At 41.0% G+C, this 18,409-nt stretch overlaps 1 protein-coding gene across 8 annotated transcripts in view; it reads left to right on the top strand.

The window, feature by feature from the left end:
* Positions 1 to 13,191: 13,191 nt before the first annotated feature.
* Positions 13,192 to 18,409, top strand: part of LOC113994500 (neurabin-1-like) — a 48,036-nt gene continuing 42,818 nt past the window's right edge. For 6 of the 8 annotated variants that reach the window (XR_005566030.1, XR_005566029.1, XM_027733607.2 and 3 more), the window contains exons 1-2: positions 14,165 to 14,268; positions 14,428 to 16,279. Coding sequence is in view for 6 of the 8 variants with exons in the window: in XM_027733607.2 (XP_027589408.1) it covers positions 14,672 to 16,279 (1,608 nt within the window). In the remaining 2 variants the exon portion in view is untranslated. Of the gene's footprint in view, positions 13,446 to 13,840; positions 13,905 to 14,164; positions 14,269 to 14,427; positions 16,280 to 18,409 lie in introns of those variants that run through there. The other 2 variants (XM_039387987.1, XM_027733606.2) reach the window with 2 other exon arrangements.

Here is an 18,409-nt window from a genome sequence, read left to right as displayed (position 1 = left end):
CCTGGCAATGTTGTTATAACAGGCGTTAGAACAGTTTGCAATATGAATTCTGTGGGAAACTATCAGGACTACTCAAAGGATTCATAGAAATTAAGAATGGAGAGCCCCAGAGAAGTCATTCCTCTCCCAAACAGGATCAGCGCTGCCCAAAAGACTCTTAAGGGAGGTGTGTATTATGCATTCTTTAAAAACTTCCAACAGGAGAGATGCAACAATCACCCTAGGCAATCTATTCTGTGCTCCACAACCTGTATCTGTTGGAAATGCTTTCCATAGCATGTAATCTGTCTCCCTTGCTGCTTTAAGCACATTACTTTATCCACTAAGAAAAGGGTAAGAAATAAGGAGTGTATTACTTTCCTCAAACCAGCAAACTATTATATACTTGAAAATATTTATTAATTCTCCCTTCAGGCTCTCCTCAGCAGATTTAACAACCCATTTCAATCTGCTTTTTTAACTCATGTTCTGTAAAAAACGTTTTTCTCTTCCTGGCAATCATTATAGATTTTTATTGTGAGGTATCAAAGTGTATACTATCTTGCAAAACATTTATAAAGAGTAAGAAATATGATCAGGAAAAAATAAAGTAGTGGTCTAAAGTATAATAGTAAAAAAATTCTGTACTGTGTATGAAATAAGAAGCTATGCTAATGCATACTAACATAAAAGGAGTTTAATCAAGCCTTCCTTTAAGCAGTTTGAAAATACTTATCACTATATGTAAATACATGTAATTTCCATATGCAAATTCTTGTATTATAATGGCTCAATTCTCCATTTTGTAATTGGCTTTGGCCACCAAGCAACATGATAACAATTAATTTCATCTGCTTTTGTAGCACATCTGCTAGTAGTGGATGACAGTCAATTGGCAGAACTGATATGCCAAAAATTGGCACAAAATCAGCTTCTTTTCCCCCCCTTGATTTCATTCATTTCCTGCCAGTTGAAAATCTCAGTCTCCCAAAAATGGTATGAGTTCACACTGGCCTTCAGAACAGAGTAGCATTACTGTAGTTTAAGAAGATGAAGGTATTTTGAAGTGAACTAATAGGATTTGCTTGGAAAGGAATGAACATATTACTTACTGATATTTTCAGCTCTTTAAATAGGGATAAATTTGTGCAACTCGAATCAATTCAAATGCAAAACTTGCACAAAGAAAAAAATATTTCATGGACAGGGTGGAGAGGTAAATGTATATTCCCACCCCTGAGAAAATATGTGAAAGGCACATGCAAAATAAGGAGGCTTCACTAGGGGCAAGTCATGCCTGACTAATTTGATGACCCTCTATGATGGGGTTACAGCAGTGGTGGATGAAGGAAGAGAGACTGATGTCATCTACCTGTCAAAAAGCATTTGACACTGTCCCACACAACATCCTTGTCTCTAAACTGCAAAGGCATGAATTTGATGGATGGACCACTCAGTGGATAAGGAGTTGGCTGGATGGTCACACTCAAAGAGTTGTGGTCAACAGTTCAATGTCCAAGTGACATTCCTTAGGGGTTGGTATTGGGATCAGGACTGTTTGCCATCTTTGTCGGTGACACAGACAGCAAGTTTGCTGCTGGCACCAAGCTGTGGGGTGAAGTTGGCACACTGGAGGGAAGGGATGCCATCCAGAGGGACCTTGACAGGATTGAGAGGTTGTCCAGAGAAGCTGTGGATACTCCGTGCCTGGAAGTGTTCAAGGCCAGATTAGATGAGGCTTTGAGCAACCTGGTCTAGTGTCACTGTGGTCATTCTTATCTCCCTCTCCAGCTCCTAAGAGAGTACCGTGGTTTGCAACATGAGTAAAACAGTTACTTAACTGAGCTTGTCCTCTAAGGAGCCAGATGTGAATTGTACTAGATATATTTGAGAATACTGTTTTTCTTTCATAGAAGTTGCTTAACAAGACGGAGTTCCATGACTGTCAACTAAATTCTAATATTTAAGAAAATGCAGATTAAAAAAATCCTGAAGACCTAACTCATATCTATGCAAACATCTAGCAATATTTCGATTTTCTTTCCTTTCTGCATGTTGCTTTCTGCAGACAAACTTGGAAGCTGCTTTTTCAACATTCAGGTAAAAACTTACTAAGTTTTGTTGGATTTTTTATGTATGAGAATATGGTTCATATGAGGAATGTCAAACTAAATGCAATTATATAGCAAAAATATGGAAGTAAATAAAGCCTAGGCTTTCTTGGAAACAAGATCATAGGGCTAGCAAGAATGATTGCAAAGTGTTCACTTCAAAAAAATTAACTTCATAAGAAATTGAACATATGCTGTATCTAGTGCTATTCATTATTTCTCCATGTAGTACTGATTTAAAACTATATAATACAAATAACAATGCAAAAAACCCGCAACCCAACAAAAACCCCAACCAAACAACAAACAAAAGCTACTGCTCTTTTTTATTTTAAAATTGTCCAAAAAAGAGTTTTACTTCAAATGTTTGTTTATTTCTCTGTACAATTCAGTGTTAATCACCTGGTTGGACTCCAAGCTGTGATAAAGAAGCCCTCACTCAGTATATTTCTTCTTCTGCCACATGTGTATGTAAACAATTGTTTCTGGCACGGCAATGGAGTTCATTGGAAAATAAATCAAAATAGAAGTTGTCTATTGATATTTGGTTTGCTTCTGTTAACATCGAGCTAAAAGTTTGCAAGTTTTGTCTTTGGTGAATCTGTATGCCCTGAAATACTGGAGTCACAGACAGAGGGACCACACTGGCATCTTCACAACACACCACTAAGTGGTACCTTCGCTTCCCCATCATCTGGCTGAGATCATGGGCTGGTATATGCAAGATCTTAGACAATGCCAAAAAGAATATTAAATTATAACCTTTTCTTTTGACACGTGTCTTCAGATTACAGGCATTTTTCCCACATTTATGCCAGTACTATAAATTAAATAATTCCATGCCATTTAAATATGCTAATTTCGGCATAAATCCAGATATTCATATGAAAATATTTCAAGATTAGCTTGAAATTAGCTCTAAATACTCCTATAATAAAACTGTGACAGAATATTAGCTTTATTAACTGTAATAGTAGATCTAGTACCTCTTCTATGCTTGGGAAGTATGACTTGGCCTGACTTACCCTTATTTTTGAGGATATTCTAATAACATTTGAGCTGAACTGAGTTGCAGACACACTAACCCAAACAAGTTTAACAGATGGTATGATGATGACCTCACATTTTGGTCTAGACAGGCTAACAAAATGACAGAAAGAAGCCTCCAGAACAGGATAAAATACAATCTTTGGTGAAGATAAACAGTGAAACTGTGGGGTGTATAATAAATTTAAACATTAAATTTAACTATGTTCTGTAGAATTATGGCATTAATTGAGATGTGATGAGGCCACATTGATGACTGCACCTGTTGGATAAAACAGAGTTTTGAAATAGATTTTCAGACTTACTACCTACATGAACTGTAGATCTCCTCCATAGTCCATAAATCAAGCAAAGACAAGCCAGATATACCTGCTGACTTTAAATCTACCCTGTGTCTAAGTGCTTTCCTTTCCAAGGATATTTTCCAAAACTGGTTTTTCCCTGAGCGGCAAAATCATGGATAGAAATAACTGGCATGGGAACATGGTAATATTTTCTTTTGGTGATAATTTTTTTTTCTTAAGAACTTTTATTTTAACAGTTAATCATCAAAAAATTCTGAACTGAAAGTTTCTTATTTTGTACCTCTAGGTCAATTAATTTTGAAATAAGAGGAAAAGAATTTTCTGATTGTTTTTGTCCTGGTGCCTAGCTCAGGGCTTGAAGCGTGAGAGGAAACCCACAGGGAGGTGGAGTTAAGTGGGCAGATTACAGGGTGCAGAAAATGCAAAAAAGCCATGGCTGTGATTGATTACAGGTTTTTTTCACATGAATGTCATCATGTCAAATGGGTGACTATGTATTTTCACACTAATTTGAAGGAGCTTTGAGTCACAGTATCTTATTTTAAAGAGAATATGACTCAAAGAATTCCCCTTTTTTTATATGTATGTATTTAAGTACAAAAGAAACTCTGAGATGCAACACAGTACCAACTTTTAATGACTACAAGCTTTTATTAGCTAGGAATAATCTAAGGACAGCAATGAACAAGCTATGTAGATCTCACCCAGTGACATCTAATAAAAGTTTTATGTCTCACAATGATGGCACTCAAGTTTAATGAGAATACTTTACTCTTGCACTCCCATCCTGTACTTTTTCTAAATTTCCCTGTGCCACAGAAAGGAAAGGTCAAATTTCTCACGAATGCCTATGAGTGTGGTTCCAGTGTCAGCAGAGCTGTGCTCATTCCCATCACCTGAAATGGGTGTGAAGGAAACTACACCAAGCATAAGTAGTTCAACACTTCTGCCTCAGTTTGTGGAAAATGAACTAAGGCTTTGTGGCACATAGAGGAGCTCAACTACATGGTGAGGCCAAATATGCAGAGTCTTGTTCCCGTAGAGCTAACTTGACTTGCTCATATTTTGAACATCTGTAAAGTCTAATGTGAACTGAATGTTAAGTAAATAATTTTATTTTATTAGTAGATTGTGGCATATTAGCATTTATTTTAACTCAACTTCTTTTCCACATCACATGCCTTTTGTGTATTTCATACATGCTGGAAAGATACTATTTTTGGAATAGATTTCAAGGGGTTTGCTACGTTTATGGAACTGATTCTTGTATTTTTCCAGAAAATCTGGGTAGTTAGAGCATGGATGCAAAGCTTTCACGACGGAGAAAAAAAGATCAAATCAATGAGAGTAAAACAACCCAGAAATGACCCTGCTTAAATTTTATTAATTTAAAATTCCTACTCTAGGCTATGCTGGTGAGTCTTTTGGGTCAGAAAATAAATGCTAAAAAATAACAGTAAGAGTCAAACAATTAAAGCACAAGTAGATAAGTAGAAAAGTTATTGAGCTTTCATTACTGTGGAGCTGAACATTTTTTACTCTGCATCTGAGAAGTAATTTTGGGAAGAAACTTAGGAACTAGGGAGCAAGAAATATTTTCTATTAGTGATGTTAAGAAATGGCCAGCTGCTTAAAAATACTCAGTGGTTTGGAATGTCAGCCCAAGCACTGGGGAATGACTTGGTGGAAAGGTTTGCAGCCAAAATCATCCAGTGCACATCCATGCATCCAAATCAGACCTTCCAAAGGCATGCCAGGTTGTTGTGTGACCTGTAAATGGGACACATTAGCAGCATACAAGGACTTGGTTTTTTGCTGGCAGGTCTAAGTCTCCTTAGACCTAAGTCTTCCAAAGTCTCATTAGGATACTAGTCTTTGGAAAGATTACAAACACAGCATCATTTACTTTGCCAACACACTTTACCACAAGGTTATGATCTCCACCTAGAACTACAGGGACAATAAATATATCAGAGCTAGATTGTGCCTCAAGGCAAATATTCTGTTGATTCTACTCTCCTTCCTGTTATGTCTTGTGATGTTTTGCTGTACTCATCTACTCACCCCATAAGACATCCATGTGAGCAGCTCTGTGGTTTTATTTTCATGTTTAAACCAAGTTGCTGTAATCAGCTTTTCTGTAGCCTAAATTGCAGTTGTTAGGACCATATTAAAGCACAACTTTTCAGACTCGGCCTGTAACTCTGCTATTAGAGGTTTAAACCTCAGTGTGGAGAAAGTCTATAATGAAAGTGAAGCTCTCTCTCATTTCCTATGATTCGGCATAGCTGTACTTGAGGATCGCCTGGCTTTGATTCCCATGCTGTGACACTTGAGACCTGCCCTCCAAGTGCCAGTGGGAGGCTGCAGACTTGCCAGCTCATCATTCCAGATGATATCACAGTCAAGGTAAACCACTGCCTTAGTGCTGGCTTGCAGGCAAAGATACACCAGGTGAGCATGCGGGGTTGTTGTTAAGGACTCTGCTCACGAACGTCATCCAAAGAACATGAATTTCAGATGGAGCGTGGTTGTTCAATTATTTCATTATACTTTGGATTAATCGCCAAAGACATTCTTGTTTAAAGTGTTAAGAGGTATTAAATGCAGAAACAGAATCTTTAAGCAATAACTTGCTTTCTGGCCACAAGTTGTACTATATTACTACTCAAATGAAGATACAGAAACAAGTGTTTTTTCCCTTAAATGGGTACATCCCCAGTGTCTTTTGCTGTAAGAATAACACTAAGAATGATATAGGAGTGATCTTTTTAGTTGAGGGTCCCTCAGTGTAGTAGTCATCTCTCAATGGTATTTCCTGCATTAAAAAGTCACTGGGAATAGCCTTTCATCCTTCTGTTCCAAAAATAAGTGCAAAACAAGCTGGCAGCTCTACAATCAGAAAACCCAGGAATCAAATTCTGAAATAGCTCTAGCTGTGATGCCTAAGAAATCCGCCAGTCTGGTTTCAACCCCTATGAAAATAGAAACTTCAGCCTACCAATAAAAAGAACAAACACTTTGTTTATCTTCCCAGAGTACTAGTATGCATCTCGAATATGTCTAATTGGATCAATATACTGCCAAAATGAATCCTAAGTGAATCCTTAGTAGTAATTGCTGAAACAGGGACAACCCACCAGCTGCTAATGACGTTTTTAAAGCTATTCTAGAAGTGACAAGGCAAATGTCTGATAGCAATTTTTAAATAAGAACAGGTGGTTGTCAGGTCTTTCTCCCATGCAGATGCAGTTAATGTGTTCTATTCATCAGGCACTATTTTTTTAGTCATCTTAGAATAGCATGACTGACGCGCAGTGATTGTTTCTGATAGATCACTTGTTTGCTTAGATTTGGGAAATTCAAGTTTCTTTTTCCCACTTCCTTTAGGGCTTACAGTAGGAAAGACTTTAGTCATAAGTTTGCTGTTTCTTGGTACATCTGGACAATGTATTATTGGATTCAAAATGTAAATTGAAAATAAGGGGGCAAAAAAACATTCAGCTCAAGTGAAATACAAGTTTTTTTATTAAAAAAATATAAAATAAATTCCTGTTAAAGCAAAAGATTTTCTTTAGTCTAAGTGGTTCACTTTACACTTATTTTGTGCTGTAAAATATTTTTAAATGAGAAATTTCTTTTCAAAATAAAACCTGAATGTTTTGATTTGGAAATGTCAGAATAAGCTCTAAATTTGACTTAAAATTATTTTCTCTTTGTGGTGAAATTTATACCATATATCTAAATTCTATGTCCTATTTTATCTCATCCTTTTCTTTTTACTTTATTTGACACAATTACCATTCAGACTTACCTATATAAAAAAAAAGTATATTTTTTAAGCTCGGTTTGTTTCTTGTAATGTCTTTAACATTTATTACTTTTTTTCTATGTATATTCCAAACCTAGATGGTGTCAAGCGATATTTGGATTGACAGAATTTCAAAATATTGCCTTATTTATTTGAAATTATTGATAACTGAAGGACAGAGCTCACTTATGTGTAAGATCATGCTTTTCCTTTTTGGTTTTTATAATCTAACTAATACTTCAGTATAAAAGATACACAGTTAGAATGCTTCTTATTTGCTTTCAAACTGTATTGGTTTAGTTTTAGGTGGTAGTCTAAACTCTAGGCTCTCTATATTTGTCTCTTTGCTTATACATAGCCATTGTTTAAAAAATACTAGGGAATCTGAATAATAAAAATAAGATACCTTACAAGGACTTACTGTCAAAGTATTTAGGGTTATATTTTATGTATCTGAAAAATACATTAGTAAGTGTGTTATATGTACATAAAGAGATATAACTGTGATATAAACATTTTAACAGAAGGCATTTTAAATAATGCTGTGAAACAACATAGAGGTATAATATCTTTTTTTTTTTAAGTTATTTTAGTTGTGTGTAGGCAGAGTTCATTTCACATTATTTTTGTAACTTTCATGATTATAATTCAGACCAGGGATTGCACTTTTATTGTATAGAAACACTTTGGGTTTTCTATAAAACTGCTTGGTCAGTCAGAAACTACCATGTCAGAGTAAGAAATTGTGCAGTGAACTCCAGTATGAAAGTACCCAGTTACCCTCCCAGTGTGTGTCTCTTGGCTGACTGACTTTGGCTTTAAAAGAGATGAAACTTCAAAATAAGGCTTTTCTTGTGACTAATATATTCATCATGTTTCAGCCTTGAGTGGCTCATACAGGATCCTCTAGAGGCTTATAAGTGGTGATCTCTCGCTATAACCTTTCCCTTGACTGATCTTGCAAGGTCTTTCTTTATCCTCTCTCCCTCCAGCTGCCTATTTTTAAGAAAATGGTAGGAACATAATTATTGTTGAAAACTCTCAGCCCGTGTCAAATCTGGTTGAACCAGTTGGCCCATTTTCAAAAGTCCTTGCAGAGTAGGAGACACTTGGATGCAAACAGGGACTGTATAAAAGCATAATATTTCTTGCACTGGAAATCAGTAAAATCAACGATAGCCACAAACTTTATTTCTTAAAATCCTATAAATTTTATAAAGCTGTGCTAACAGCTTTACTTTTTACTGCAGTTTTCAGGCCAAAAAATGCACTGACGGACTTTTGTTTTTCAACAGCTTTCAGTGGGATGCTGTTATTGGGACCCCCTGCCTCCTTGTCGCATCAACATCTGCTTGTTGTGCTTGAGAAACCCGGCATGGCCTTGAACCACCATTTCAGACAATTCTACAATGTTCTCATTTCTTTCCTCCCCTGTTCTTTTCTCTCATGAATTTGCCAATGTGGCAAGTGGCTCTGATGGTTTGGACACTTCAGGAATGGGGCTTGTAAGGTGAGGAAAGTCTCAAGTGTCTTCTGTTCAGCCTTCCTGGCAATAAAGATTTCTTTCTTTTAATGCAACTTTGAAATTCAACTGCCAATATTTTACTTTGAGGCTTAGGAGACTTCAGAGATTCTTCTAATTTTATCTCCAAATGTGCCTTGGAGCTGTAACATAAACAGTCTTCCTAAGCTTTCAAAGACCATTAGTAACATGTGTTGTCAGGTCAGCTGCGCTCAATGCAGGTTTCAGTGATGTTCCACCAATCTTCATCTAAAATTAGTGGTTCTGTGGCCAGAATATGTAGTCAGGGTTTTAATTCAGAGCATTTCTGGGGAACAACATCCTGGGTGGGCTGTAAAAGGACGTAATGGAACTAATAATTAATTAAATTCACCCTTCTGCAGAGAGCCTTATCCTTGAAGAACCTCTCTTGGTGAGCAAGCAGCAAAGATACTGATCTATGGAAGTTAATCCAGCAAGGTAGACACTGATGTGTAATTCATCAGAATGGCCCCTCCTTGGAGCTTTGCATGACAGATATGTTTGGGATTGAGAGAGGGCAGTCCCCCTTTGCTGCTTCTGTTTCTAAAGTTCCACTGGATATCCTGTGTTTAAAGTTTTCTGTGGCATAAATATTACTGCAATGAGAGAACCAGGCAAGCTGAAGGCTTGGGTCTTGAGTCTTGACACCTTGTTAATAACACTACTTCAAATAATAATTATGTGAGGAAAGAGGAAAGAAACCTGGAGCACGCACTAACTTACCCAAACACTGTGCCTTTTTTCATATGGTACTGTATGACAGCCTGGCTGGTGCAGCCCTTAAGCCTGGGAATGTCTTTCAGGGACTTGACCCTGAGCTTTTTCCTCAAATTTTTGTTCCATATCTGTTCACAGTCATTGCTGCACTGCCTTTACCAAGTTACTTGTCTCTCTTCATTTGCTCTGAAACTTTTTGCTCCTCCTTCATTGATCATATTGACCATTAAATACCATTTTGGACTTTAGTGCTGCTTTATTTTACTGAAGAAGTTCTACAAAGTAATGAGTCTAAAATGGTACTTTATTATTTTAGCTTTGTATTTAACATAAGTAGTCTTCTAAAATTACAGATTGCTTTCTTAATTCTAAAAATAAGCATCACAAAATTGTCTGCCAAACTTACAGAAGGTGCTCTATTTCAAATTCAGAATTGCTGTTTGAATTATACTGAATATGACTGAAATACTTCCAGAACATTTTAATTATTCCTAAATGATAGAAAAATATTTTCTTAAAATACAACTTTAAAAATCTACAGAAGTAATTGTGGAACTCTGAATGCTTAATTATTCCTTCTATTCCTGGATTTTGCAAAAATATAAAAAAACCACTGACTCGTTCTGCTTAAAACTGCTGATTTAACTCACATTAAACAGATTAAACAGAAATCTATTGAGACTGTATTTCAAATTACATGATGAAACTAAAATGTGGATAAAGCAGATAACTTTTAAAGAGTAAAAGTTCAGAAAATTAAATTTTGCAATGAATGCTGGAGACATGGGTTTGTCTCACACAGTTCATCTGATCACCAGCTTTAACAGTGTTGAACTTACACCAGCTACTGAGCTCTCCTTGCCCTGGAGGGCTCTTACTCCTTCTCGGCCATGTTCTGCCCAGTCAGTTGCATGGAGCAATAAAACAACAGTGAAGAAAGAGGGAGCTTTATCATCCAGCCCTCAGCCAAAGCATTGCTGGCTCAAGATTTTTAGCTTCTAGAAAGATTTAAGACCAAAATTTTTGTGAGTTGAGGAAAGTATGTTAATGGAGCGATGAGACCAGTTTCAAACTTCTTTGGCATAGAACATATACTCAGTAGTTTCTTATGCTCACCTTGAATGAACAGCAGCAAGTGAATCCACCAGTATCAATAAATATTAACCTAGACCACTAAATATGTGCCCCATTTTAGCAACATTAATCATTCACCGAAGTCTAAAAGGATGGCTGTCCTTACAAGCTGAAAGAATATAATAAACCATTTAAGAAATGACAGTTTATCTAATCGCATGTACTTACACATTTACTAGAGCTTTCTTATAAGAAAATTTCACACCAATAACAGAATATCATTCTCATCTAGACCTCCTGAGAGTCTTTTTCCTTGTGCAGTTCTAGTTTAGACACTCTTTTGATGTACTCGTAGGGAGCATTTGTTGTTCTTTTGTCAACATTACCCTCAAACCGTAAGCACAGCTTATGTGTAAAATAGGAGAGGGATTTTAAAACAGTTAAGCCAAGACAAGAGTAGTCACAGGAACATTGTTCAGAAGATGCTTAAACGCTCTCTGATGACCACTGAAATGGATTCCTTTTGCACATCTGAAATAAACACTGCACTTTAGTGGCAGTTTGAACAACTGAGTTTGCAGAAGTGCCCTCAATTTTATTTTTTTTCTTGGAAACGTTCTCCTCCTTGTCTGTCTTTGTTAGATTCATGAGTTCATATACTGCAACACTTTTTTCCCCAAGAAGAATTTGAGCTGTCAAGGTCCCCCTTGAAACCCCTATTTTTTTAAATAAGCTTAGATAACAAAATGTAGATGCTTCTTGCTCAGTGCAAACCATTTGCTTACTCACTGTTGTTGCATTATCTTTTAAGGAAACCATCACAGACTGAACGTGTAAGATACTCGTCCCAGGTTTTATTGCAGTTATTCACTATGATGAAATCATAAACTACGTCACCTTCCCAGACTTCTTGCTCAAAATCCAGAGGTCCTTTTCTTGAATTCTTCCCATCTTTTTCATCATTGTTTCTGTAAACAAATCTATGATTTCTTTCACATTCACATTGCACTCACCAAGAATGCAATTCAGAGTCTTTCCTCATTAGAAACCAACTGACCCCGATAAATATTGTCCTCCCTAAGCAGCGTAGCTAGCCAAAATAACCTGTATGTTTTCCTAATTAGGATGGGAAATTGTGAAGAAATAAGAGTCCTTTGATGCAATTAAATCTGTTTTCAGGATCTGTAATTACAATTCCTTCTTTCTCATGCATGGGAGGGTTCAAAACACATGAGTATCTTCCTGCTCCAGCCTCTTTCAGCCAGCACCCAGTACAAAGGCCACTGGCTTTCCTGAGCATGCTTTAGAGCTGCTTTGTGCTTTGGTTTCATGGTGTTCCTGAGTTCTTGCCTTTGTTTTCTTTGAGCAGTCTCCTACATACTGCCAGGTTCCCTGAGCAGAACACAGAGCATCCTCTGCCCACAGTACTCAAGCTGCCGAGCAACCTTGTACTTACCTTTGGTTTGGGAAAAAAACCACATTTGCCTAGTATCTTCTTGTAGCCTATTTACTGAAAGATGGTGGTTACGCCTTGCAATTTCAAGCCAACCTACAAATGCTACACAAAGGACCACCTCAGTAGCACGCAGTAGATGGGTCACAACTACCTGTTGTAAATAGGATCTACATATTCTCAAAATAAGAAACATTTGTTGCTCTTGCAGTGAAACTATCTGTACTAAAATTTTATTCAAAATGGTGTTACCAAGTGTATGTAAGACTGCCAATGGCAGACCTCAGTGAAATTCCACTGGCCCTGCAATGTTTAAAACACAGAAGAAGGTCTCAACAATGTTGTCTCTGCTTTGTATTAGAAAAAAGTATCAATAAAAAGACTTTATTTTATTGTAAAATCATGATTAAGGCTAATTTGAAACTATCATCAATTTTAGATCAAGCTGTGAAGTATTTCAGGCACTGTGATTCCCAGTTAAGCAGAAGTCAATTGGGATGTCTGGAAGAATGTATAAACTTCACACCAGACTTGAGTAATAAACCAGTGGCAATTCTTGTCAAGGAGTTAAGTATTTAGACTTCAAAAGAGTTGTTACACAATTTGGTAACAACAGTTACCAGATAATTGGTAACTACCAGTATTCTTCTGTGCTCTCCTAATTATTTTGTGTGATCCTTATATATGGTCTGTGGAAGGAGCTACATTCGAAACTAGACAGTCATCCAAATTCTGTCTTTAACTGATAAACAGATTGAAGCCAATGCTTTTATTTGGACTAACAAATGGATATATGGAACACTGCTTGCACAACTGCGATTATCACTGCCTAGGGCTACCGATGACGGGCAGCATTTCCCCAGTCTCGGGGAGCTGCAGTGATTTCCAGCCCGGGGAGCGTGCGAGGGAACAGGGCGGGCTCACCCCATCGCCCTGCGCAGGCACGTGAGAGTATCCACGAAGTTGTACCGCACGGCGGGGGCGGGCAGCGGGAGCGCGGGGGACTGTGCCTGCTCTCTGATACCTGCCTGCTCGGGAGGGAGTAAAAACAACTTGATTTGTAAAAGGAAGAGGGGGAAAAAAGGAATGTTTGGCACTGTTGTTACTTCCGGCTGTCAGAGCCTCAGTCGTGGCAGCTGTCGCGACTTCTCCCTTGCGGGAGCCGCGCTACTCTGCGGTGCAGCCGGGGCTGCCCCTTCTCGCCGGCCGCCCGGGCTTTGAAAATAGCGCGCAGCTCTACAACTGCTCGGCACCCGCGCTCCTCCGGGGTCCCGCGGCTCTCCCTCCGCGCACGTTCCCCGCTCCCCGGCGGCGGGGCCGGGAGCGCTCCGCACCCACCGGCGCTGCCCCGCGCTCAGGGCCGCCTGGAGGCACCGGGCCGCGGCCCGCTCACCTCGCCGACATGGTATCATCCGAAACCCGTAGCCCGCTACGGCGTGGTATATCCCGGCGCGGGAGGCGCTTCCCCCGGGCCGGGCGCGCCCGTCGCCCCCCAGCCCCTCTTCCCTGGCGCTGCCAGAGGAACGAGGGCGCGCCCGCCGCTCCCTCTCTTTGTGTGCGAGCGAGGGAGCGCGCGCGGGCGGGCCCGAGACACAGCGCGGAGGAGGGCGCGGGGCAGCGCGGCCGGGGAGCGGCGCGGGAGGGCGGCGGAGCGGAGCGGAGCGCGCCGCGGGGGCGGGGGAAGGTGGAGTGAGGAGCGCGGGGCGGTGGCGGCGGCGGCGGCGGCGGCGGTAGGGCGGGGGGGTGGGAGGGAGGGAGGAAAGGCGGGCGGCTGCTGGCGGCGGATAATGATGGCGTGGTGCGCGCGGCCGCTGGGCGGTCGGGAGCGCTGAGGGGAAGGAGGCGGCGGGACCCCCGCCCCCAGGTAGGCTGGCTCGGAAAGTTTGGGGCGAAGTACCGCGGCGGCTCCGCTGCGCGCCCCGCAGGCCCCGCGGCGCAAAGGCGTCGCCACGGGGAAGCCCCAGCTTGGGGCCGAAACTTGCGGCTTCCCCGTTCCGGGCGGCACGGGGCGCCCGGGCCCCTCCGTCCCGCGGTGCGGGCAGCGGGGGCCGGCCGGGCCCGGCTTCCCCCGGGCGCCAGGAAGGGAAGGGAAGGGCCGGCGCTGCCCCCTCCCCCGCCGCCCGGCCCGGCCTGGCCCGGCCCGGGACGGCCCTTGGCGGAGGGGTGGCAGCCGGAGGGGGCGGGGGGCCGCCTGCCGCCGCCGCCGCATCCCCCTCCGGAGCTGCCAGGTCGGTGCCCGGGCGGACGGGCAGCAGCTGGTTCCCCGCGTCCCGGCGGACACAATGGGGTTTATCCCGCGGGGAGGTCTCGGGCGACGTTTCCCACCCCGAGTTTCGAATTCGTGTCACACGCCGGCGAGTTAATGGAAACTCTCTGTCTCTCTGCAGATGGCTCTCCGGATACCGCGATCCGCGCTGGGGATAACACCCGATGTAGCCATTCACGCGCTTTGATTTCTTTCTCTCCCCTGCACTCCATTTCAGTGCAAGCGGGGAAGCTGGCTGAGTGAAAGGCTGCTTTTGGGATCTTCTGTGGGATCTGCTCTGCCTGCTGTTGGAGGGTGGAAGCTTTGTGCTAAGGAGCCGTTCTTCCCATTCTTCTTCAGGAGTCGAGGGAGCTTTCTCTTTGACAATGATGAAAACTGAAGGCAAGGCGGAAAGGACTTTAAGAAGTGCATCACCACACCGAAATGCCTATAAATCTGATTTCCATGCTATCAAATGCTCTTTTGATGGTGTAAACAATCCTGATAACACTTCCAGTAAAACAGGCTTGCATCAGAAGCTGAACACCTCTTCCAATGGAGGGGGAAATGACCCACACAGTCGAGGCAGAGCTGCCACTTATGGCAATAGAGTACACAAGATCAAAAATATGTTTCTGCAAATGGGAAGCTCTTCTTCCACAGCCTCTGAAAGCAGTCCACCTGCTGAGACCAAATTAATCAGCCGGGCCACAGCAGCAGAGTATGGACCTTCTCCAGGTAGCCCATCTTTTCTCATTGTCCAAAAAAATAATCTTCTTAATACAAGCACCAGCCCCTGCAGCAGTCCTGTGGATTCGTTATCTGTGCCTTCTGCTGCCGACAGGGTTGTCCGTAGCAGTGATGAGGCAGACTTGGACAAAGTTGCCCTGGCAGAAAAATTTTCAGAGACTAGGAAGCTTTTTGAGAGGAATATAAAACAGCGGAGCTCAGTGGACAGATACTCCCCCAGCAAATGTGAAAGAAGTGAAGATAAGAGGAGACGTGGTTCAGCTTCTGATTGCAGCAATGTGGTGGACAACTTCAGTTTTAATACAGAAGCGAGTCCTCCAGTTGCATTGGAGAAAGTTGAAAATCAAGGCAGTGAGGAGTTGAAACAGCAACATCCTAACAGTGGTTCTAAATCCTCCTTCCTGAATGCAGGGCCCATTTCTAGGAGGCTGGAAAGCTTTTTGGGTGACAGTGATACTGAAGACTCCAAAGAAATTTCAAAAAATGATAGTCCTCTGAATCAGGACCCTTTGAGAGACCAGGAGAGTTTGAATTTGCCTGCTGTTGCTGAAGGATGTCTGGAGAAGGGTGTGTTCCCCAAAGTGCTTGGGATTCACGGAGATGAGCCGAGTGAGGCTCTTGGAAAAGACAAAAGGGAGCAACTGGTACTTGAGAGAAGCCTGTGGGATATGGGCAGTGTGCCCGGTCAGGAGGCTCAGCACAGATCAGATAGTGTTTCCTCCTCAGTTTCCCCCACAGAGGGGACTTGCACAGAGCTGGTTGGACAAAATGAAACCTCAGGGCATGAAAATGAAGGTTTGGAGAAAGATCACGTTGTTCAAGAGGATCAGATGCTCATATGTCAAGTACAGGAAGGGGAGAGGAGTGACTATGCCTTGGAAGTGATAGAAGAGTCTATGGATGGCAGCAAGACCAGTTGGGAAGAAGAAAGAAATGGGTTGTCTGTAAGAGATGGTCCAGTTACACGCATTCAGGACGTTCTAGAGCAGGAAGAGGATACTGAAGAAGAGGAGCAAGTGTTGGAAAAGCAAAGTGAGGACTTCAGTGCTTTTGGAATAGAGAATGCAGCTTTTGATGGTGACAGGGATACAGAGCCAGAAAACCAAGAGCCTGAAGGCAAAGAAATTTTGGAGGGAGAGGATGCGTATATGTATGACAGTGAATATGAGGAGTTTCCTGGGCTTTCTGAAGAGGAGGATCCTGATCCAGACCGAAAAGTCAAGTTCTCAACAGCTCCTATCAAAGTAAGTACATTTGAATTGTCTTTATTTTTTAATTGTTTTGCAGTCAAAAATACCCAGGAAACACATTTTGTGGGGTTTTTTCCAAAGCTCTAGAAACCCTTTAAAAAGTGTTACGTTTACAGCTTTTATTTAACACTAAATAAGAGAAAAGTTACATGTTCAGAAAATTTATAAATTAGTCACAAGTGATTTCTTAATTACAGCAACTTCATAAGATAGTGTAGTGGAGCACGTGAGATTTTACTTGCCAGACGTTTTCAGGACCACAAATGTTTTAGGCATAGATATGAACACGTGACCTTTAATACTTGCCTTAATTTGTTTAAAATTGAGTCATTGCATTAGGAAGAATTTTTTTCAGTTTTACTTTTTGTAAAAAAGTTTTTAAAAAACCCAAACAAAATAACAAAAAAACCCATAGCAAACTTTCAGATTCAACTTCAGACTTGGTTATAGAATTAACTCTAAGAAAACATGAAAGACTGATTCGTGTTATTTAAGATTCTAGAATTCTCTCTAATAATAACCATATATATGTTATTTGGTTTTAATACTGGATTGGTGAATAAGCCGTGGGAGTGTTAACATGAGTATTTTGGAATCACGAAGTTGCAGGAGTGGAAGTTACAAGGCAGACTGGGTAATGAGGAGTAGTGTAAGTTACAACTCTAACAAATGAAAAAGATTTGTGTGTTTGATCTTTCCTCACCAAAATACCCCCAAAATAAGTTGTTCTACAACTTGAATTGTGTTTACCCGTAGTCTCTTGCAGATTTGAATTATTCTAGTCCCTCTTAAACTTTGGGAGAAGAATTGGGAGATGCAGACCAGGATGGAATGGGAAACAGTCCAGGCTTTCTTAAGCATACTTCACTTCTACTGTTATATGTATGAAAAATGTCATCTTTAATAAACAGCTTTTACACCTTGTTCATACAGTCAAGACTTGCTTTTACTGATCAGAGGGATGTAAAATTCTATTGACTCTTGAATTTCCCACAGTGGAGAGCTGTAATTTCCCAGTTTGCTAAACACACACCAGTGCTGTACCCCAGAAAATGTTCTGGGTGTGGCAAAATGTGAGTTTTGTTGCACGTGGGGTTTTTTTGTAGTCTCTCCATGGACAGGCTGACTTTATATGGCTTTCTTGTAGATGATGCTGCTTTAGTGGTGACCTGGAGCAGTGAAGGGGAGAGTGCTGGTATTGAAAACTGCATAATGAGTCTGATGAGGGCTGGGAGAGAGCCGGAGGGGCATCAGTCCATTTCCCCTTGCATTCGTGCACTGAATGTCTGAGGAAAGTGCCGTATAGAGTCTACTGTAAATGTGTGTTGCTGTAGGCAGGGTTTTACTGGTCATTGCTGAAATCCTACTGAAGCAGGGGCTGTTAACAGACTGCCGCTTTCTCTGTGATGTTTATGCCAGACATAGTTGAAAGCATTAGTAGAAATCTCAGTGCCAACCGTGATGGAAGCTCTCATGTAGACAAAACACAGTTTTTTGTAACGAGCACTGTTCAAATATAGCTGCTTCTCTGAAAGCCACAGGAACCAACCTGCACCAGATTATCATTTACACAACCAAGAGATGAATGTTTAGTAGCAACTATTAGCAGTTTTCCAGGAAAAACAACGCAGTTCTTGCCATAATGCCCCACTTGGATTTGCAGAATATAGTGTCCTTAATAGCAGTATGATCACTGAAGATACTTTTTAGGGCCCTTAAATAGAATCTTGTGATCCTTGCCTTTCTTTATCCCCTTTCAATGATACTTGGCTATATCTTCCCTATTTTGGGTATAGGGATGTCTTTCTGTATGTCATTTTCAATAGGTTTTCCCCCTTTGTTCCTCATGCCTAAGCAATGATTTCTTTTCCTATGTCTGCCTTTTTGCTTCATGTTTTCTATGATACTTAGTGGAAATAAGTCCTGGTATATGGTTTTTGAGGTTTATACTCTGTAAAATAAAGAATTCCAACTTTTTTTTTTGCTTACCCAAAATTTTCTTTAGTTGTGTACCTTTAATACCTCATTAGCCTTTTAGAAAATCCCAGTTTTACCTCACAGAAGGAGATTTCTCTGTCTGACTTTCTGTGTAGATTTTAGTGCATCTTAAATTGGAAGAGAAAA

This window comes from Pipra filicauda, unplaced genomic scaffold (genome assembly GCF_003945595.2).
Source record: "Pipra filicauda isolate LSUMZ 115617 unplaced genomic scaffold, ASM394559v2 scaffold5_size6683894_pilon, whole genome shotgun sequence".
In the NCBI taxonomy this organism is placed as follows: domain Eukaryota; kingdom Metazoa; phylum Chordata; class Aves; order Passeriformes; family Pipridae; genus Pipra; species Pipra filicauda.
Note: the sequence above shows the minus strand (reverse complement) of the source record. Positions and strands in the feature narration are given on the sequence as shown.